At 27.9% G+C, this 23,956-nt stretch overlaps 1 protein-coding gene and 1 long non-coding RNA gene across 2 annotated transcripts in view; both read right to left on the bottom strand.

The window, feature by feature from the left end:
- Positions 1 to 23,956, bottom strand: part of LOC136988882 (proteasome adapter and scaffold protein ECM29) — a 158,679-nt gene that overhangs the window by 17,919 nt on the left and 116,804 nt on the right. The window contains exons 28-39 of the mRNA XM_067286882.1: positions 23,711 to 23,790; positions 20,015 to 20,120; positions 19,102 to 19,149; positions 16,975 to 17,096; positions 15,381 to 15,537; positions 10,283 to 10,342; positions 7,662 to 7,751; positions 6,669 to 6,735; positions 6,177 to 6,268; positions 5,741 to 5,807; positions 3,482 to 3,613; positions 1,376 to 1,429 (exon numbers count right to left, since the gene is read on the bottom strand). Of these exons, the coding sequence (XP_067142983.1) occupies positions 1,376 to 1,429; positions 3,482 to 3,613; positions 5,741 to 5,807; positions 6,177 to 6,268; positions 6,669 to 6,735; positions 7,662 to 7,751; positions 10,283 to 10,342; positions 15,381 to 15,537; positions 16,975 to 17,096; positions 19,102 to 19,149; positions 20,015 to 20,120; positions 23,711 to 23,790 (1,075 nt within the window). The remainder of the gene's footprint in view (positions 1 to 1,375; positions 1,430 to 3,481; positions 3,614 to 5,740; positions 5,808 to 6,176; positions 6,269 to 6,668; positions 6,736 to 7,661; positions 7,752 to 10,282; positions 10,343 to 15,380; positions 15,538 to 16,974; positions 17,097 to 19,101; positions 19,150 to 20,014; positions 20,121 to 23,710; positions 23,791 to 23,956) is intronic.
- Positions 2,307 to 2,719, bottom strand: LOC136988911 (uncharacterized). The gene is made up of 2 exons (XR_010882831.1): positions 2,622 to 2,719; positions 2,307 to 2,585 (listed from the first exon to the last, which is right to left on the bottom strand). It is a non-coding gene; the product is annotated as an uncharacterized lncRNA (long non-coding RNA).

The raw sequence follows: 23,956 nt of genomic DNA on the forward strand, positions 1-23,956 counted from the left end.
ATTAGATTTTTAAAACTGCAGTCATACAAACCAATTTTCTTTCTTTTTTTTTTAAAGTTCTTTAAGTAATAAAATTTTTGAATTTTAAAATATATTTAAGTTATTGGACATTTATTTTATATTCAATTAATTTTTTGAATCATTAGAACATTAATCTATTGTGTTTTCTTTTAAAATATGAACATCTGTGCCAAAAAGATAAACTGGACTATTTAATTTTATTGATTCTTCAAATATATTAATTTTGTTTGAATATCAGTAAAACTATAGGACCAAATATCTGTTGAATCAAATTTTTATATTAAAATCAATAAATAATTTTTTACAGTAAAAAAGTCATTGATTTTTCTTACTTAAGATTTAACAGTATGAATAAAAATATAAAACTGATAATTAGCATATTATAAAAGCACTGACTATACTGATCACATTTCAAACAATATAGAATTTAAAGACAGAAGGAATAGCATATCAAAACATTGTGGATAAAGTTCATTGTGAATTTTTAAAATTTTATCTCATCACAAGAAAAATATATTTAATTGTAACTGATTTAAAACAAAATTAAACACTACTCTGTAGAAAATCATAAAAAAAAAAACAAAAACTAAAATAAATTATAACATATTTATAGAAAATGATATCATAAAAATTATAAGTTTGTTATACTACAATTTAGACAGGAATCCAAGAAAAATGTTTCATAAAAAATAAAATAAAGCATCTGCTTTTAATACACTAAATACACTCCAAAAGATCCAGTGATGAGTTGCATAACTTTCCTGACAAGAAATACTAAGATATATTAGCACAAAACTGAAATTGTTTGTGGTACTATCTCTATGAAATTTTGTTAAATAAATAACTTTTATATTATTAATTATTATAAATGGCAAAAAGCTTAACTTTTATGGTAGAGATGGGTTTTATAAAAAATTGTAAATGTTAATACTGAGTAAAATCTTCATTAAGCTTGACCCAATCAACACATGACACACAATCCCTTCCTCCCACTCCCTTGATCTTTAACCATCAAAATTTAATAGTATCAATGGCCCTTATATATAAGTTATCATGCCAAATTTGCTTCTTAATCATTATCTCATCCTATTAAACAATATTAAAAAGAAACAGACACCAACATGTACACGTCCATGGATTTTTTTTACCTTTTTAGGTTCAGGTGGTCTCAAAATGTGAAAACTTTCAAAAAACCTAGAGGATCAAATTTGACATAATTCCAATACTTTTCCTGTGTTATTTACATTAGCCAGGAAAGTAAAATCATGAAATTTTATCTTCCTTTAAAAAATTTATTATTTCATTTTATTAAATTTAAAATTAAACAATTTTAAAGATTTAGTGTAAAACTTACTTGTTGTAAACTCTAACCACATTTCTTTCCAGAGAGATTGAAGGTCTTCAGTTTCTTCATTTGATATGAAAAATAAAAATTTTTAAATATATATTTGCATTACAAATTAATCATCATAAATAAAACTCAAATATATAATTTAATAATTAGGTTAACGTAAAAGCAATTCTAAGTTCTTTAAAAATAACAAAAAATAAAAACTGCTTTGCTGGCATTCACTTTTATTTACAAATTACTCTAGCACTTACAGACAACCAAGTCAATTGTCAGGAGACATACAAATGAATTAACTTAGTAGCTGTCTCCTAAATCTGCACAACAGTCAGATATTACATCAATAAGTGAGAATTTTGGAATAAGAAAAAGAAGTAACTTGGAAACTGCTGAAAAAAACATGGATATATATGAAAAGAGTTTGATAGAGAAAGTAATCAGTGACAAAGATTGTGAAATGTCAATGAATGCCTGGAAATGGTTCGTAAATAAGTATTATTGTTAATAAATATGTAGTTTTAGACTAATTAAGGTAGGACTTTGTATCAAGGGTGAAGTTTTTGGTATTTTATGTCCAATATTTTTTGTTGTTAGTTTTAGTTTAGGTTTATTTTTGCTGATGTGAGAAATGCAATCCTCATACACTGAATAAGTAATGGATGCATATAACAAACAAAAAGCATGTAATGTGGCTATAATACAGTGCTGTAAGGTTGACTAGGTATCTTTAATTCCTTAACTGACAGATATTGTAATGATCCAGAACTGAAAAGCATAACATTTAAAATTTATATGTGGCATATTTCAATATCTGTAATTTTCTTTTGTTTTTCCACACAATTATATTGAAGATTTTTTAAAATCAAATTTTAAGTTTAAATTTATGTTTTTGCCCATTTTTAAGCATGACAAATGAAATGGAAAAATGTGCTCTACAAGCAGTGGAGCACTTAATTAATACAGTGGAGCAAGTGTCTGCTTGAACAATGGCATTCTGCTTCAAGAAAGTTCTGACAGAGTGACATTATGTAAGACTTGTTTAGCCAGCTGCTTTGCTAAAGAGCTGTAGCACCACCATTCACTAAATCCACCAAATGTTGCATGTGTGGGTAAGTGGGAAGTTGCTGATTATGAGTACATTGATTGACAGAATTTTAAGAATGTTTGATGGGCTTTGCTCATATATTTTGTTTCTCAAGAAAAATGTCCTGTTGTACTGCAGAAATTTAAACATAATTGCATAATTTTAAACAGGGATCTGCTGTTTGCAGATCCCTGTTTAAAATTATGGTTATCATTTGCAAGATATCAAGTAGATATATTCCAAATATACACCAGCTTCATTAAAAATATATTTCAGTTATAGAAGTAGTAGTTAAGAAAGAACATTTTGTCAAGATATTAGAAGACTGAAATGAGCTCTTTGTACAACTGATGTCAAAAATATACTGTTATAATATAAAGTGTTATGCAGATTCAGATAAAATTACTGAACTTAAGTTTATTGAAGTAGCAGAGAATTTCTATGAAAGTAGCCTATAATATATATACAAAATAGAAGTGCAGCTGAGAAACACTGAGAAATTTAAGCTACTAAGAAAGGTATTGATTGTACAGTACCTAAAAGAAATTCAGGTTAGTCTGAACGAAGAACTAATCACATAAACTGGAACAGATGAAACTCATGTATTTGATCAGTGGACCTTCATAAAAGATATAATCATGGGCTAATTGGATACTTGGAATGAATAAAATATTTCTGTATTTGATAGATTCATTTCAGAAAATATTTTCAATCCATGAACAATATCTACAATTTCATAAATTTTATAATTTAGTAGAGTTTATTCTGTGTCTACATGAAAGTGTAGAATTGTGGAAAAAATATTTTCTATTAAGAATAGCATATGGTGTAAGGAGAAATCCAGGTTAAGTGTTAAATCAATGAAAGCTGTGCTAATTGTAAGATAAAATTTGTTGCATAAAGTAAGTTGATCTAAAAAATACATGTACTATGCTGATGTTGATTAAATATAGCATAATACACATGTTCAAGCAGTGAACATATTAATATTATATTTAAAATTAGTCATTAAATATAATAAAGCTAACCTTTAGATGATTTTCCATGCATGGCAAAAAATACTAGAGGCAATGCTTCAGTCAAATGTCTTCTAAATATATCAGGACTGTGTAAGGCTATTGAATGCATGGTATATACACAAGATGTATGAACATAATCTTCTAAAAAAAGAAAAAACATATAATTATAATAATTTGTATTTACACTATTATAATCAATAAAATCTATATCAACTACAGAGATCTCAACCTCTGATTTTGAAAAAAGCTGACATTTACCAATAATGCAGACAGAGGTTTTGACAATTTTGATGGGATTCTCTAGTAAAAAATGTACAGAAATAGAAAAATACAGTAGACTTGCTAATCTGACCATTCCTTGCACAGAAGGAATAATAAGTGAATATATAGGCTCAAATGCAGTAAATGAATTGACCCAAGCTCTTCAGCACCATTTTTCTTTTGGAGGCAGGTGAGCAAATAATACAAAACACTGACATGCAAGACTGTGAGAAATAAAACCAAGCAAACAGGAAGACAGGATGTGTGACATGACTAACATTTTCATAGATGATCACACTGGAGAGTATGTTGGATAATTGAAAGGCTGGATTATGAAGAGCCAGATAAGTGGAAGTCTACTCTAAATTATTAAATATGATATAAGATTATTTTAACAAATCTGTTTTGTATTTTTGATCATTTTGTACTTGTTACACTAACACAATAAAGATATATATATGTTAATGGCAGGCATATATCCATAATTTTGTATAATTAAAACAAAAAATTTTCAGCATTGTCACTTTCTTCCATGCTATACAGAAATTTAAGAAAAAAACTTAGGCAGCCATCCTTAATTTTGCCAACAGCAATCAAATAAAAATTTTAATGCCAAATGATATCAGGCTATATTACTACTACTATTACAAATTTACAACCACACCTATGCATTTGCTGAGAGAATATTTTTTATTAACTAATGTTTTCAGCCTATTCCTATAGGCCATCATCAGGTTTCTTAAAACTGTTTTAAAAAATGTTCAATGAATAGAACATTCCATTTAAATTTTAACTATATAACATCCTGAAGCCCAATCTTTTGATACTAAGCCAAAGAATCAATGTTAATAATATTAATAGCTTGAATCATTTGGCTTAAATTTTAACCTTTGAAGTATTCTAAATACAAATTTAAATTGAAACAAATTAAATAAATAACTTATGAAAAATGTAACATTAACAATAAATAAAAATAGAGTTAAAAAAATATACAAGGTTAACAAAATACAAACAAATATAAGAATAAGAAACATATATAACAACATATATTGTTATATCTCTCACAAGAGATGCAAATGTTTTACCTTCAGCCTGGAAATACATCATTGAAAAAAGATTTGGGCATAAAAACCCCTGAATTATGTGTCCCCCTATAATCATATTTCGCTTCTTGTGTGTTATACTCTCACAGTTTTTATTATATTTTTCTTATTACAGTTTCAATACTTCAAATACTTTAACAATTACTGTATTTTATCTTACAGACTATCACAATGTCATAATTTTTTATTTGACTGTAGAGAAAAATACAAAATTTGAAAAAACTTTTATGATTAAAACTGAGTGTAAAAGGAAACAATGCTTTTAAAGATTGATAATTAGAATTGACAAAAAAGTAGACAAATGTTGAACACAGCAGACGGCACCTGCAAAAAACGGATGATTGAGAGCTCTACAATTAATAATATATTACTGATGTGATTTTATTACATATTCTAACCTGTTAAGATCGTGTTTATGTAATCTTTCATTTTTTGACTCATGATTACAGTTTAGCTAGTTTTTAATGATTTTTTTTTTATTACTTGCATTCTCAAATTATTTCTTGAGAAATTATCAAGCTATCTCATAATAACTTTTTAATATTCAGTTTGTACTACATCCTGAAAATTAGTGCTCTAGAAAATAATATGTAATCATAATTTTTCACTGAACTTAATTTATTCAATCGTAAATTTCTTTTTTAAAAAGTAAATAATTTAATTTTAAAAAAATGGTCTTTGTGTAGAAGAATGACAATCACTTTATTAGATAAATTCACTTATCATACAATTGAAAGTCTCTGATGACTTATAAGAACTGAAAGCAAATAGAATTGCTTAAAGGAATAAACTGGTTTATAACAAAGTTACAGCAAGTGTTGAAAATCTTGTATAATATGATTGTTTTTAAGAAAATTAAATTCATATTCTAGTATTTATTATTGTTTAAAAAAATTTCAAATACCTTCTTTCTCTAAATACCATACTTGGATTTTTCCAATTACTTTATTTACACTACTTTCTTTTGAAACCTAAAAAAATTATTCAATTGTTTTAAAATGCACATTTTTAATATAACATTATACATGTTAAATTTATATAAACAATTTTTACACTATTGTGAATTACAGAAATAAACTTTATCTTTAAACATTCAGAAAATAATAAGTATAAGTAAAAATATAAATAAATAAAATAAAATATCTACAAATAATTATCTTTATTATTATTTAATTTACTTCTATTATTATGTCTATATTATAATAAAATAAGGACATTGAGGCATATTAATTTAATTATCTTTATTAGTTAAACAAGAAAGAATTATAAGAATATACATCTACAAAGTTAGAAATACGTTAAAATTTATTCTTCAGTGTTTAATCAAAATAAATCATTACCCTCACTAAATGTCCAATTGCTTTAGCATAACTTCTTCGTACTGCACCATTTCTATCATTAAGTCCACTAATAAGGGCACTTAGCAATTTTCCTTTTAAAAAAATATATATTTGTATTTTAGTAAAAATAATTGAATGTATAAAAGACGTGAGAAAGTATTAATTAACTATTAAATGTAATTGGCTAAGCATAATAAGAAAAAAATTTCAAGTCATAAACTTAAAAATCTTCTAGTTGGAGCTCACTAACTTATACCAAGAAGGTGATATTTGATGCAAGCAGGGCCATTGAGAGCTAATATGGGGCCTGCAGGTAGAGTGAGCCCTTTTAGCTATTTTTTCAAATGAAAATTAACAGAATCTAAAATTTCATTCTGTTATCAAAAAACAAATTTGAACAAAATGCAATAATGTAAGATACCTGATGTTACAAAATTAATAAGATAATTAAAGTTTTTGGTATTATTTTTGTTAATTATAATGATTATTTACCTGAATATTGTTGTAATTCTTGAGGACATTGTAATGTTAGAGTTATTATAAAGTTAGCACAACCACTCTGTAAAAATGAAAAAAACTTAATTTTAACTTCATATACATTATTATGATTTTAAACATTGTTATACAAGCATATTATAAAATGACTAATAATTATTTCAGATTATACCCTCCCTGTTTTTTTAATTGAATCTATGTATGTATGTATTAAGCATAAACTTGTTTTTAATCAAAATATGCAATTCAATTTTTACTGCTTTCAGGAAATTAGTCTGAAGGTGTTCTATCAAAGAGTGTCTGTAAATTTATGCAAAAAAAACAAATAAATTATAAATTAAAAGATGAAAAAAAAAATGCTTAATTCTGGAAACCAAATTAAATTTTTATTCAATAATGTTTTCATTCTTTTATAAGATCATCATCAGCTGTGAAAATTAGCAAATGCATTTGAAAGAGAAAACAATCTCTAATGCAAAAGTTTTATTTCTAAATTATTTCTATTCTTATTAATTATTCTTAACATAAGTGAGATGTAATGTCTTTACAAGTTCTTATGATTCTTATTTTTCAATAAATCAAATTACTTGGTTGGACTAAAAAAAGCTTATTTTGATAAAATTCTTGAAAAGCATGTTTGTGAGATTCTGCAAATGTCAGCAGTAGCTATAAAACACATACAGATTCCATAAGTTCATGTCATTTCTAATTATTCCATTATCTCAAAATGAGTAAAAAAATTTTACATAATATATAATAAAATCAAGAAGTTACAATGCAATGCAATAGTCATTATTAAATATTAACAACTATTACTGCATTTAATTACATATGTACTCAAGAAATAAGATAATTTCCCAAATCCTTAAATATTTTTTGTTTGTCTAATTGAATAAACCTGATTATTATTTTATGAAAGTGTATTGTTCGAATGTACTTTGCAATGAAATTGTTTTAAAATGACATCAATACAAAAAATGAATATCTTACCTTTGTTCCTAATGCAACAGAGTTTCTAATCAGATCAGTAAGACGAGGTACCAATTCTTTCAATATATCATCATCAATGTATTGCACACACTGAAAATGATAAATTATTAAATTAATTTGACTTTTTAAAAAACTTATAGTGTAATGACGGTTGTTTAAATAATTGTCAAAGTGATACAATCTGTTAAATAAAATTTAAAAGTACAGGTAACCGCTGTATAACACGGTACTTCTATAACACGGATTCACTCTAACATGGTTCGAGAATTGAGTAAAACCCTCGTACAACATGAAATGTAATAAATTTTCACATACTTAAGTACTAATAGTTCATGAAAATAATAATTTTCGTGAACTATTAGTACTTAAGTATGTAAATTTTCTTTTCCCGCCTTCTGTCAATACACATGGTCCTCGTTGAAACTTGTTTCAGTGTTGCCAGATCTCGATGCTTCTGCTCTTGATGTTGCCAGATGTTTTTCTCGTATTCCATATTTGCTGTATTCTTCATAAGTGATTAGCGCCATATAAGGAAATTTATAAAGATCTTTTAACTAAAAGCAAGTAATCTAAAATAACATATTTTTTGCAAAAGGCAAAGCACAGATCTGAAGATGATGCAGAAAAATGCTCAGAGAATAAGGAAATCTTGACAGAAAGAAAACACCCTCGGTTAATAGTGCTTAGTGATGACGAAGAAAATATTGTTTAATTTAAATTAATATGTATCACTTAAGAAAATTTTAATAAAGATATTTATCTTAATTATGAAAATATAATAGCATGTTTTTAATCTTTGGAACCTAACCCCCCTTTTCGTATTAGTTCTTTGTTTCATATAACACGGATTTGCATAACATGGCAATTTTTTGGAACGTAACTCCCGAGTTATACGGGGGTTACCTGTACTTGTTTATGAGACTTAAAGATTTCACTTTTCTTATTTTTGAGTTCTTGTTGGTATATCTTCTGGATATAAAATTCCAAAAACATTAAACATTAACATAAATATTCTATAATACATCCTAAAGAAACCAAACTAATAGTAACATTAGACTTATGTCAATTAAAGATTTATGAATAAAACACAAGTGAATTAAAAAATTAATCAGATTTCTTCTTCATTAGTTATAAGACATGTTTTATTCATCACATTGAAATCCAAATATTTTCAACATATTTCACATTTTAAGTTCATTTTTAACTCATTCTAACAGATTTCACTCCAGAAAGTAATTTTCTTGTTTTTGAGTTTGATTGGAGTGTTAAGAGAACTCCAAATAAAACAATTTTGGAATTATACAAATTAAATATTTTTCTGAAAAATAGTTTTAAGAATGAATTCTAGTTTATTGAAAATTGAAATTAATTATTAAAAACAACATATACAGACAAAAATCCAAATTTAGTTCCTGATCAGGAGCTTGTAAATTAACCTACATTTAATTTACAAGCTCCTGGTAGGGACACCCATGCCAGTAAGGTCTATGGGGAGAAATGAAGCTAAGAGTGACCACATCTAAGTCTAACAAAAGTCATTAAAGAAAAAACTTTAGACAGATATTAATATCAACAGAAAAGAATTAATTTTAGCTAAACTAATACAGTAAACCTTCTCTAAATTGGAACCCTGCCAAAATGGAAAAAATATTCAATACCATACAATTAACCAGTTTACACAGGTTTTACTGTATTAGTAGAACAAACTGAATCAGAATGATTTAGAATTAATGTTATATATCCCTCAAAAATATTAAAATCTTATTTTTAACAGAAATAGTGTTAATTAAATTAAAGAATTCTTATAGTCTGTCATTATGGTTATTAGATATTTGAAAATATATTTTGTTCAATTTTGAAATATATAAAAAAATTTTTGTTAATTTTTATCTATATTGTATTAATTTATTTTATTTTCATTCTGTATTAACATATTTATGATATTTTAAAAGCTCAAATGCACTCAAATATTCAATTCTGCATTTTTGTTATGATAAAATCTTCAATAATGATAGAGTAAAGATATCTCTTATTTGTTTAAATTTTAAATTGTCTTTGTAGTTATTTTAAAATATTATTCTGATATGCATATTATACATTTAAAAAAATAATTGTTAACTTCTTTATGGTCATAAAGTTAGCTCATAAAAATAGATGTAAATCTTTCTTGGATGGTACTGTACCATCCAATAACTAAATGAATGAATTTCTCATTGAAAATAAAGATATTGATTAACATCCAATGATTGCCTAAATGATCAGGCTACAATTTGGCTAATTAAATAATTAATACAAAGTAACTTATTTAATTAGCAAAATTGTAGCCCGATCATTTAGGCGATCATTGGATGTTTCGGTATATATTCATCGAGCTTTGCGATGTTTGTTATATTTCAATATTGATTAAGATAATTTTAAAAATTAATTATCTTAAAATAATTTGTAGATTATCAATATAATTTGAGTAGCATCTATAGGTATCATTTTTATTATAATTTAATATTTTGAAAACACATTATAAATATCAACAACTTTACATAAAAAATTAGATAAAGATTGAGTAAGTTATACATAATAAAATGCATACATTTTATAAAATAATACAATGATTTATAACTTACAAAATTTATGGTTTCCATCATTGGACTTTTCTGGAACACAGAAACTCTTTGGATATCAAGCTAGAAAAAAAACAACAAAAACACAATATTTATTTAATATGGCATTACTAGAATTATAATCATTCTTTTTTAAAATATAAACTTAATAACTGTAGGTTAATTAAAACATTTTAAAATTTCAGTTTATCATAGGTAGTACAGTTGCAGTCATAATACTATCTTCTCCTATAATAAATATAATTAAAAACTAGAAATATTGAATCTTTTGTATTTTAAATTACTAAGAACATTAATATTGTTTATTAAAAATTATTTTTTGTTGAGTTCTTTTTCTTTAATAATAATAATAATAATAACTCTCCCGTGGTCACCACCTGGTTGTGGTGGGAGAGCCCAGTAATTTTACTGATCCATAGGGCAATGCAGGCTGGAGCACAAGCTCCTGGTAGGGACACCCATGCCAGTAAGGTCTATGGGGAGAAATGAAGCTAAGAGTGACCACACCTACTTTCTGTGGAGATATTTATCATGGTAGTAACCAGATTTAAGTATGACACCGGCTTGGATGTTGCCTGGGTTAACAAGGTCTGCATTCGTGGGTTAGGCAGAAGTCACGTCACGTTCAAAAAATAAGCTACAGTCTCCCTTGGTTGCCAGTGGCGAAAGCAGTGCCAGCCCAAGCATGGCTACTGCAATACCCTCAACAGATGTGAGGAACCAATCTAGCCTTGATGTTTTTGTGGCAATGCATCCACAGACCACAAAGGCTAGAAAACCACACCAACAGATGAAATGGACAGTAGAAATGAACGAGTTTATCATCTGTACTTACTACACCATCACAAAACTCAAAACAAACATGACAGCATACAGACAACAACTACACCATAAATTCACACAACAGTATCCTCATCTCACTGTCACTGAACAAAGGGTTGTTGATCAAACAAGAACAATTATACACAACAACCTTATTCCACAAACAACACTTGAACTTATCAAACAACAGGTTGCTGATCAAATACATCAACAGACAGAAACATTTCACATTAATGAAGATCATGTAACCTGTCAGGATAATCCAGCAACAAGCATTGATAATAACACACATACAACAATTACCACTAATAATACTACAGACACTTCCTCATCCATCACTGATAACACAGACATGGATTTAGTTAATATGCTTTCACTTAAATTTCAGGAAACACTCACTAAATATGCAGGCACAGATCCCACACAACGACCACGAATACCAAAAATCAACACGTCAAAGGAAGTAGGAAAAACACTAAATTATATAAACACTCACTTACTACCACACTACATTCATTCAATTTCTACACTCGCAGACATTCATACATTAGTTTATGCTGGGGCAGTCACAGTAGTGAAACACCATGAACTGAAAGTACAATCACAGACAAATACACAGAAAACACAATTCTATCACAAGCCTGCCTGGCAGAGAAGAATAGAAACACAAATAAATGACATTAGACAGCAATTAGGCAGGCTGACACAATACACTAAAATCAACATAACACTCAAATTAAGGAAACAGCTTAAAAACATTTTCAAGAAAATAAAAACACACACAAAACATGAACATCACAACACACGCATTACAGAATACATTGATACACTAAAACAAAAACTTGCTGCCAAAGCACGTAGACTCAAACGATACAAAACATGTACACTACGAAAACAACAAAGTAAATTATTTACAAACAATGAAAAACTCTTTTACAGACAAATTAATAAGAAAGAAAACACTGAAACACAGCACAGTGACACACCAACAGAAGAACAACTCGCAACATATTGGTCTTCTCTTTGGTCCAGTGCTGTCACGCACAATGCTGATGCAGGCTGCATCAAGGAGAACAGAAACTTGCACAACACACCAACTATGCCCTGTGCTGAAATAAACATACATGATTTCCAATACACTGTTAACAGAACACACAACTGGAAGACACCTGGTGTAGACAACATTCACAATTTCTGGTACAAAAAGTTTACATCACTGCACCAGGAACTAGCTAAACACCTAACACACATCATCATCAATCCACAAGACATGCCAAATTTTCTTACTCAGGGCATCACCTACATGAAACCTAAAAAGCATTTGACAGTGTTCCAAACAGTTGGCTGCTACGTACTTTACACATGTACAAAATACATCCATCACTCATTGCATTCTTTCAAAACACTATGCAGCACTGGAGAACAACACTACATCTCAGGGTTAGTAACACTTCCATACAAACAAATCAAATATTCATTAGGCGAGAAATTTTTCAAGGAGATTCCTTGAGTTCTCTCTGGTTCTGCTTAGCCCTGAACCCATTATCCAACATGTTAGACAACACGCAATATGGTTACAATATCAGACATGAAAAAACAACACAGTATACACTGTCACATCTCATGTACATGGATGACATAAAACTTTATGCATCCACACAAAAACAACTTCATCAACTCCTACAAATCACACATTCATACACCAAGGACATACAAATGGAATTTGGCCTAGATAAATGCAAAACACTTCACATAGAAAAAGGAATCCTGAAGAAAGAAAATTTTGCGCTTGGAAATGGAGACGTTATTGAATCCATGGAAGAGGGCGAGTTCTACAAGTATTTAGGATTCCAACAGGCCAAACTAACAGAACATACACAAATAAAGCAAAGATTAATTAAAGAATACCAAAGTAGGTTAAATGCTATTCTCATAACACAGTTAAATGCAAAACATACAGTTAAAGCAATAAACATATATGTCATTCCAGTACTTACATATTCTTTTGGAGTTATACATTGGACTCACACAGATCTTGAGCAACTCCAAAGGAAAACAAGAACAACACTTACTAAGCATAAACAACAACATCCTAAATCCGCCACAGAAAGATTAACCCTTCCATGTAAAGATGGCGGACATGGTCTGATTGACATAGTTAACCTTCACTACAAACAAATACAGTCACAGAGAGTTTTTCTACAAAAAACAAGAAACATCACAATTACATAAAGCAGTAACTCTAGCAGACTCAAATAACACACCATTAAACTTACACTCACATCATATGGACACAACACAACATATAAAAAGCATAGACACCATTAAGCAATTGTGGGCTCGAAAGGCACTCCATGGCAGGCATCCTTACGACCTGGCCCAGAATTTTGTTGACAAAACTGCGTCAAACAGCTGGTTAGCTCGGGGATGCCTCTTTGGGGAGATGGAAGGATTCATGATTGCCATACAGGATCAGGTCATAAATACTAAAAACTACAGAAAACACATACTCAAAGATGCAACACTCACAAATGACACGTGCAGAAAATGTCACATCATGCCAGAAACTATACAATACATCACTTCTGGTTGCCAGCTCTTGGCACAGACAGATTATTTACACAGACATAATCAAGTAGCAAATATAATACACCAAGAGCTTGCAAAGAAACACAAATTAGTAGACATCCACGAACCATACTACAAGTATATTTCACAGACAGTATTGGAAAACAACACACACAAAATATACTATGACAGAGCCATAATCACAGATAAAACAATTTACCACAACAGACCAGACATCACACTCATTGACAAACACAATAAAATCACATACATTATAGACATAGCCATTCCAAACACTCACAATGTACAAAACACATTCACTGGAAAAATTAGCAAGTACACAGAACTTGCCCAGGAAATAAGGCATCTGTGTAGGATGGATAGAGTGCTTATTGTACCTGTTGTTCTCTCCTGTACAGGTATGATACCACACACACTACACAAAAGCCTGAGAACATTAGAATTAAATAGAAACACATACATCACACTACAGAAAGCCACTATATTGAATACATGCCATATTGTTAGGAAATTCCTGAATACTGACACTGACACTGACACTGACACTTTTATTTAATTTTAATTTTGTTTTGGTTGCTATGCCTTGACTCTGGTCCGGCATAGTACACAGCCACCAGTATCAACCGAATATAACCCATTACACCCAACAATAATAATAAAAGAAACTTGTTTCTCAAAATATTTCTATATAATCACTAGATGTTACCCGCAACTTTGCCCATGTAGATTTTGCAAGCAAACACATTTATATTCAGTATTTCAACAACCATAGTAATTATTATATAACACCTACCACTAAGAATGATGAGAATTGCTGAGAATCAAACAAACTGTTTTCAATTTTATCAATTTTCTGGAACGTTTACAATCGTTCTATAATCGAACCAATATACAATAACAAATTTGAATTTAAAACAGTTTGAACATTTGGTTAAAAATTTCTTTGTAAAATAGGGCTGGTGGAAATACAGTATTAAAACGTAAAAACATGTAAACAAATAATAAAAATATCTTCTTTACTCGCCATGTCCAATCACCAGGAACAAACTATTCTCCACAGCAGAGACGACCTTTCTTTAGAGGCTACGCCTCTGCCAAATTATGTAAAATAGTCTAAAATGTCCACTGGTGACAATACCTTCACAATTTAAAATTATACGATTTCTTTGTCTCTGCTGTGGAGAATAGTTTGTTCCTGGTGATTGGACATGGCGAGTAAAGAAGATGTTTCTATTATCTGTTTACGTGTTTTTATGTTTTAATTTGGTTAAAAAATCGAAATATATAAAAACATTTATAACAATGTCTGAAATGTTATCAATTTAATACACCTAAGTACTCAATGAAGACTAAACATAGTTGAAAACAAAAAATCACATCTAAAATAGTACAGTAAAAGCCATTCTTCCGATTAAGCCTTAATGCTCTCCTTCTTCCCCCACGGGGAAATTTCGAAAAATCCCTTCTTAGTATGCATTTCCATGACATACCCTAACTGTGTACCAAATTTCATCTCTTTAGGTTCAGCGATTTGCTCTGGGTGATGATGAATCAATCAGTCAGGACAAGTAATTTTATATATTTAGATTAAATATTGATGAAATCAGCAGATTAAAAAAATATAAAAATCATCTGAAGAAGACCAAAATTGCAAGTGAGAAACTTTTGTATTAAAATGGAATAAACTCACTTTTTCTTGATTAGATTCATCCAGTCGATTGCTTAAATAATTGATGACATTAGGCTCATTAATACTAAGAGCTTCTAATAATGCTATAAAAAGCAAGGGAAGATGAGGTTTTAACAGATGTCCAGCTTTCTTACTAATTTGTACAATTGTAGATAAACTGAAAATAATAATAATTTTATTAGTATCACAAAAATACTGATAGTAAATACTGATTGTACATATAAGCACAGCAGTACAAATTATAGAAAATATAGGTAGTTGTGTGATTTTGTTATTAAAATTTTTAATTTTATATTGTTATATATAAAGTAACCAATGTTTGAATTAAATTAATCATAAACCAAATGAATTGGATTATTTTCAGACTTAAGAGATACTATTAATCTAGAGAATTTGATCTAAAATAGTTAAGCATCCGTCTTGTAACAATAATAATTAAAATTTTAATATAATTTTTAAATAAAAATGTATAAAATTTTAGAAGGAAAGATTGATCTGGAGGATAGGTCAAACCCATATCATCTGCATACTTTGCAGACATGTTGCTAGTTATATCTGGACTTCTATTCAATTCCCTTCCAAACATATATATGCTTTAGAATTATTACATAATCATACAGGTTGAATATCATCATGCCAACTGGGAACTTCTGTAGACCATAGCCCTCTATAGCTTTCAGCCATCTTCATAACAATTCAGACATTGAATATTTATACATATAAAACAACCAAAACCTGGATTATAGTAATGACAAGCCAAACAAACTATTTTTAGGATATAAGAAGAAAGATTACTTGATTTATTTGACTTATGAATATATATTAATGGTTGACATGTAATTTCTTATTAAGATAATCATTAGGTTTAATTTTGTAGATGTTTGTTTGTCAAGATGTTAGAATGTTTTAAAGGGAGGAAAAAATATTCTGTTTTCTTTTTTTGCTTAGAGTAAGAATACTTTTTTTAAATTAAAAAATAAGTTCAAATTCTTATGATTGACTATTTTAATAATTATGTTTAATTATTTTAAATTTTAATTTTGCTTTGTTAATATGCCTGTTTTTGACACATTCATTAGTGTGTGCATATTATCTTAAATACAGTATCTTTGAGATAAATTTAAAGAAATTAACATTTTATTTACAAATGTAGATGCAATTTAAAAAGTAAAACATAACAAGCAAAACTGTTAAAGCAATACATTGCATTTTCATTCTTAAAACCATTTTTCTTTTTTCTGTTATTGCTTATAAAAGGTATTGTAAATATTCTGTAGGAATTAGGAATTATGTAAATAAATTGTGATCTGTACTTTAAATTCTTATAAAAAATTTTTGTTCTTACATGTTGATTTTATTAGTATTAAATATTTAATATAATAAAAATAAATTGTTTCAATTGCCAAACAGATTAAAAAGTGTATTTCTAATTTCTTACATGTTATGATTTCCTCACTTATATAACAATCTTGTTACTGATTCTAAGTTTGTACTTACAAAATTAGTATGAATAATTAAAGCAACCTGGATTATTTATTCAGTAATTATGTCTAATTATTTTGTTTAATTATCTAATATAAAAATTTTAAATTACCTTATTTCTCTGATTTCTGCCAAAGAACTCATCAATCCAGATTTCACAAGGACTGGTAAAATGGTAGTTAACATTTTCTCACTACTTTTTCCCAAATTTACATCACAAAATTTAATACAAATCTAAAAGAAAATATATAGAAAAACTTAAATTCTTCAACTTTATTAATAAACATCTATGTATTTATTTTAAAAAAATTATTTTTTATTCGTTATCTTAAACTAAAAAAAGATACATATCAAAATTTTGTAGAGAAGTTTTATGACAAAATGTTAACATGATGAAGATGATGATAAAATCCATTTTGCTATTTTATCTACTTGTTGATTACTATATAATTTATTAAATAAAAATTAACTTAATTTTTATGAAGTTGTTATGAAATAGTAATCTAATTACCTCTAATGACAAAATTTGTTTCATCTCTAACTTTTATATAATTTTACAACTCATAAACTTAGTTGTATCAAGTTGTAAAGGTGAAATTTAGACATTTCAATTTTTTCTATAAATGACTGGAAAAAATTGTTCTATCAATGTGAGTATATAAGTGGAGTAACCAAAGGGCATTTTTATCATACATTTCATTGATAATAGATGCATCAACAATGTTTGACAATATAAAACTTTTGAAAGAACACATTCATGTTCTGTTGCTCTATCACTTCAAAAGTAACCCCAATGCAGTAAAGGGTCACAATTTCATCAAGAAAATTTTTTAATGTCTGTTAAATCATTCATAGGTGAACAAAGGTCAACTAACTGTTGCAAATGTGAAAGGGCCAAGCATTCTGCTTTGCTATTTTAGATTTAAAAATTGATTTGTTTATTGAAATAAGATATATGTAGAATTTAAAAGTAATATTTGTCTCAAGGAATTAAGATTAAGATACTAGATTTATCTTATTCTTTGAAAGTGCAGAAAAAGACAATGATCTGTTTTTTTTGACATCATCATGATGAAGCTACTTCCAACCAAGATCACAGCCTTGAAAGAATTCTACTGTGAACAACTGGATTGTTTGAACACCAAGATCAAAGAACTTTGTCCAAAATCTGATACTGCAACAACAATGCATCAGCACATACAGCAAAGATGACCTTAGAGAAGCTGGTCAGTGTGAGCTGGGAGGTTCTGCCTCATCTACCTTACAGCTCAGACCTTGACATCAATTGATTACCATCTATTTTGTGCCCTGCAGAACCATATTGCCAATATACAGTTCAATGAATATATACCTGAGATTCAAGGCTTTCTTTAAAGATAAACCCTAATCATTCTATGTTCAAGGGATTGACAGCAAAGGTGGGGAGATGTAATTGATATTGATGATGATCAGGCTGAATTGTAATCATTGTTGAATTAATAGTCAATAAAGTTTTTTCAAAATGTCTAAATTTTACTTTTACAACCTGATATTACTCACTTTACTGCTTAATTGGTATTTATATTTTTATTTAAAAATATTTAAAATTGCTCTAGAACTTTTAGGTTCCTGAAGATCTTCTGGGATATCTATCCAGGAACTTGAAAGCACCAGGGAAATCAAAGATATGATTAAATAACTAATGTAAAGTCCAAGTAAGCAGTAGAATAAGTAATACAAATACATTTATTGTGAAGTTTTGTTGAAATTGTTTCTAAATTTTAACAATTTAATTTAGTTTTTAATTTGTTTGGGTATGTTAATGTATTGTTTTCCTAGTTCCCTTAAAGATTAGCTTCAATCTTCAATAGATATATCATCTGTCTGAAGTTCTTCAAAATAAAAATTATTGAATGAATTTTATCATTAAAAAAAAAAAAGCATAATCTATATTTTAAAATTTAATTATTAAAATTTGTAATCAATGTAATTAGTAAATTAACCTTGATTATAAATACATTCAAATATTTATAAACTATTATATAATTATTAGAAAATTCCATACAATTGCTAGTGATAAATATTATCTGCAGTTCTCTTAAAAAAAGTAATAATGAAATAGATTTTTCTTATTTAATTCCTAGTAAATAAAAGACATAACATTTATCTTTAATAATTTTGTATCATTATTATATTAAATCTAATTCTATCATAGATTAATTTTAATGTCTTTAGTATTTTAAAAAAAAGAATACATTACCTTGCTAAGTGTTTTTAATGTTGAACTAGCAGCATTTCTTACTGTTTCCTAAAATGTAGTAAACTAATATAAACATTTTTAGACTACATAAAAATTTAAAGAAAGAAAAAGTATGTTATTAACTCAAATTTCCCACCATTCCTTTAAAATATGAAACATACTTCAAAAATAACAGTATTTTTGGTTTAACCAGAAAAAAATATAAGAATGAAAAAAAGTAAAGATATGAGATGATTGTAATTAATTAAAGTACCCCTATTCAACATTGTGTAGAAATATTTAGCAATCTAAATGCAATCAAATCTGGTATAATGACATTTCAGGACATGCAGATATAATGACATTTCAGGACATGCAGATATAGAAGACATTTGTTACAAAAAATTAGCACCAAAATGCCTACCATGGCACTTTTGGCTCTGCAAGCAATAAAAAATAGTTTACTTTGCATAAGCATGCATTTCAGCCAAAATCTGGGTATAAAAGTGGCCATATTGTTGCATATGATTTCTATCAGCCATGATGGTAATCACCATGCTAGAACACATATTTTGTGTGAAGCTGTTGCATGAAAATAACAGCAATGCTAAGGATGCACTTTAGAAATCTCACTATTGTAACTAATTTTTATAAACTACTAATTATCTAATCAAAATTTTATATTCTAATTATTAAAACTTTCTATAAGATGGTAATTTTCACAATACAGTTATCAAATTTTTATTTTAATTAGTTAAAGTAGCAACAATAAATGTGGCTGCCTTTACTTGTCATTTAAATATTTTGATTCTAACAGTATTTGGTTTAAATATAATTATTATGTAAAATGTCAACTTACTATTTATTGTATAATTGTCAATCATAAAATAGAAATAATCTTAAACAATTAATTGGATATATCACAGTAACTTACCTTAATATCATCTCTAAGACGAAAACATTTTTCCCATAAATCAGGAAAATAATCAACAATTTTTTCTACATCTCTTCCTCGTAATAAATCCGACAATGCTAAACAGCTGCAATAGATTAGTTAATTTATTTCATAAAATCATTTCATTACTCATAACACTGTAAAAAAAATTAAAATGTTCATAAATAAAGTATTCAGAATACAAATTCTAATTAAAAGATGCACAAACTCAGAAATAAAATTTCCTGAGCGTTTTCAGCTTCTGAAGAGTTTTTTTTTTTTTATTTTCAACAGATTCAAAAATAAATGTTTTGATAACAAAAAATTGCCAGACATTTCTCTAAAATAATGTCTAACACAATAAATATAACAGTTTTGTATGCATTCAATTGATAAATTCAATGTAAGAGAATACACACACTAAATCTTATACAGGTACTCCTCACTTTACGACCGAGTTCTGTTCCAACGACTATGTCGTTAAGCGAATTGGTCAATAAGCGAGGAGCTTGCACCGGGAATATAGGATCATTGTAAAATTATCCAAATTATGCAACAAACTTCAAATTTATTCATAAAAAGACTATTATAGTACACTATTAGCATATTATAGTATGCTTAGTGTGCATGTCACCATTCGCCACTGACCAACACTCAAGCTGAGAAAGGGGATTTCCCGAATTGCAGGTCGAAACTCGATTGGCCATAAATGCAAGTGGTCGTTAAGCAGATAGGTCATAAAGTGAGGAGTGCCTGTATATAACTCTAGCTACAAAAAAACATACTAGAAATGTTTGGAATCTAGCCTGTTATGACCATTAAACAAAAATTTGCAAAGTCAATGTGGGCAATTTTGTAGATTGACTACATTTACTTTCTTCTATGATAATTAATTTAAACAATTTCTATTATATCACAAAAATTAGAACAAAATCATAAATCTCATTTTATTCAAATCAGTTCTGAATTTTCCTCAATCTTTGTAACCAACCGAAATTAGTATCAATTGATATTTATTTAAGACAGTTCAATTGACATTTCTCTTATGTCTGTATGTGATAAATTGTAACTATGATGAAATTAATCTGAGCACCTGAAACCTTGGTTTGATGAGATTTCATTGTTTTTATATTGGAATACTTTTCATTTGCAAATCAAAAGCAAAAACTCGTCTCTCGCTACCATCCTATTTATTACTTAGTAATTCAGATAATATAATACTATTCCACTTTATTTTTGTAATATTTTTAATAATAAGAAATTATTCTTAAGAGTTCATATAAGAAAGACATAACAATTACTTAAGAGTTCATATTATTCATTTTTTAACTGATTAATATACTGTAATCCTGAATATTAAAAAAAATAACTCTCTTTTCAGATGGAAAACTTTTGCAACTAACTATATTTACTCTTGAATAAAAAATTGTATATATTATATAAAATTGATTAAACTACCAGAAATTTCTTCTATTTCAAAATTCATTAAAAATTTAATTTCACCAAATACATTTGAAAATATCATATTAATACGTAATTAACAATAGAATTAAATAATATATTTTACAAATTATATAATACTCTAAAAATTTTTAATGTATCCATATATATTGAGAACCCTCTGACCTAAACCTGGATCGCCCATTCATTATATCAGGTCAGTCCATAAGTTCATGCGTATTTTTATCTACAAAAAAAGCAGCAAAAAATTTTAATTAAATTTTATTTCAATCTATAATGTATTCACCATTATTTTGTACAATTTCTTGCCATCTTGATGGTAGCTTTTTAATCCCGTCTTCGTAAAATGATTTCGGTTTTGAATCAAAATATTCAGAAATAGCCTTTTTTACATTGTTCTCATCCTCAAAAGTTTTTCCTTTTAAAAAATTCTGCAAACTGCAAAAAAGATGATAATCACTGGGAGCAATATCTGGCAAATATGGTGGATGAGGTAAAATTTCCCAGTTGTAGCTTTCAAGTTTCTGTACAGTTACTTTTGCAGCGTTTGGTCTGGCATTGTTATGCTGCAAGAGAACCTGCTTTCTGTTCACTAACGACGGTCGTTTATTTTTTAATTTTTTATTTAAATGCTCTAATTGCTCACAATACATTTGAGCTGTAATTGTTTGATTAGGTTCTAACAGCTCAAAGTGAATTACACCTGACATATCCCACCAAACAGACAAAAGAATTTTTTTTGGATGCAACCCACCTTTTGCAGTCGGTTTTGGCTGCTTGTGTGATCCATCGTCTTTTTCTCGTCACATTATTATAGAGGATCCATTTTTCGTCTCCAGTAACCAGCCTACCAAGAAAAGGTTCTAAAGCAATACAGGATAAAAGAGACGTGCAAATGTTTACATGTTGTTGTCTGTTAACTATAAACAGTTCATGTGGTATCCATTTTCCTAGCTTTGAAACTTTTCCGATTTGTTATAGGTGTCTATGAACAGTTTCCATGGGATGAATTTAAACGTTCCACAATTTCATCAACTGTTAAAGATGGTTCTGCTTCAACTAGTGCAGAGAGAGCATCATCATCAAAGTCAACGGGTCTTCCAGTACAAGCCTTATCCTCTACACTAAAATCATTGTTTCTAAATCTTTCAAACTACTTCTGCACAGTCCTTGCACTAATTACAATTTCATTATGTACAGTATTTACTTTTTTGGCTGCATTTGTAGCATTCTCACCACTTAAAAATAAAAAGTATAAAACATGTCTTTTATATTCATCCATTACTTCCATTTTAATGAAAATAAACAACTGAAATGTTCACAATTCTGAACAGTATTATGTGAATGAGATCCAATTTAACACTTCAGTGTAAAAATTATCACATTAGACTGACATTTTTAACAGCAAAACAAGATTTTTCTCAAGGTCATAAAAATGCCCATGAACTTATGGACTGACCTGATATTATTAATTAACAACATTTCATACAATAAAAAAATTCAACTTTAAAAATATCTATACTCCAACCAAATGCCAAATTCTATCGGGCTAGATATAGCTAAATACTAAATAAATTATGCAACTAATTTAGCACTAGAGGAAAGCGTTAAGCGTCATCTCTTATTAAATTTAATAATTATAATATTTAATTAATTAATTTAAATAATTAAATATTATAATTATTAAATTTAATAAGGGATGGCACCTAATGCTTCTCTCTAGTGCCAAATTGCATAATTTATTTAGTATTTAGCCATATCTAGTCTGATAGAATTCAGCATTTGGTTGGAGTCTAGCTTATAGTATATCGGATCTAGTAATGTTATTTATTTTAAAATATCATATTTTTATTGTTAAACAAGAATAGACAACAATTGAAGTACAGCTTTGTGATGTATTATTACTCTTCACATTGGAAAAAGAGGTGTCTACTGACCCATTAGACCATCCACTGATAATGCACATGATATGTAATATTTTCTATATCTTAACTAATAGCAATACTGTGAATAAAAGACAGGGTAATAAACAATATAGTAATTTTAAACAGGTTGATGCTAGAAATAAAATAATTCATAGTTAGGTACAACAAAAGGAGTCTTTCCAATTTTATTAAATAAATCCTGGGTAATGCCATTAATATTTTTCAACAACAATCTGTTTAAAACTTTTAAAAAATACTTATACTTTAAAAAAATTTAATAATATTTTTTTTAAAAACATTTTCAATTTACCATGATTCTCTAATTCTCCACTGTGGACTTGTAAGATTATAATCAATATCTTTTATTATTTCTTCTAAATACTGATCAATCTGAAAAATATCAAAACAATTCATTAAATATAATAATTTAACATTGTTATAGAAGTTTGAGTATTTCATCTATTGTAGTTAAATAAGTACAGTAATTATTGATAATTAATTAATAAATTATTATTAACTAATTATTAATTAACATAATTTATTAAATTAAACAAGT

This window comes from Centruroides vittatus, unplaced genomic scaffold (assembly GCF_030686945.1).
Source record: "Centruroides vittatus isolate TY-2023 unplaced genomic scaffold, ASM3068694v2 scaffold_386, whole genome shotgun sequence".
Lineage (NCBI taxonomy): Eukaryota > Metazoa > Arthropoda > Arachnida > Scorpiones > Buthidae > Centruroides > Centruroides vittatus.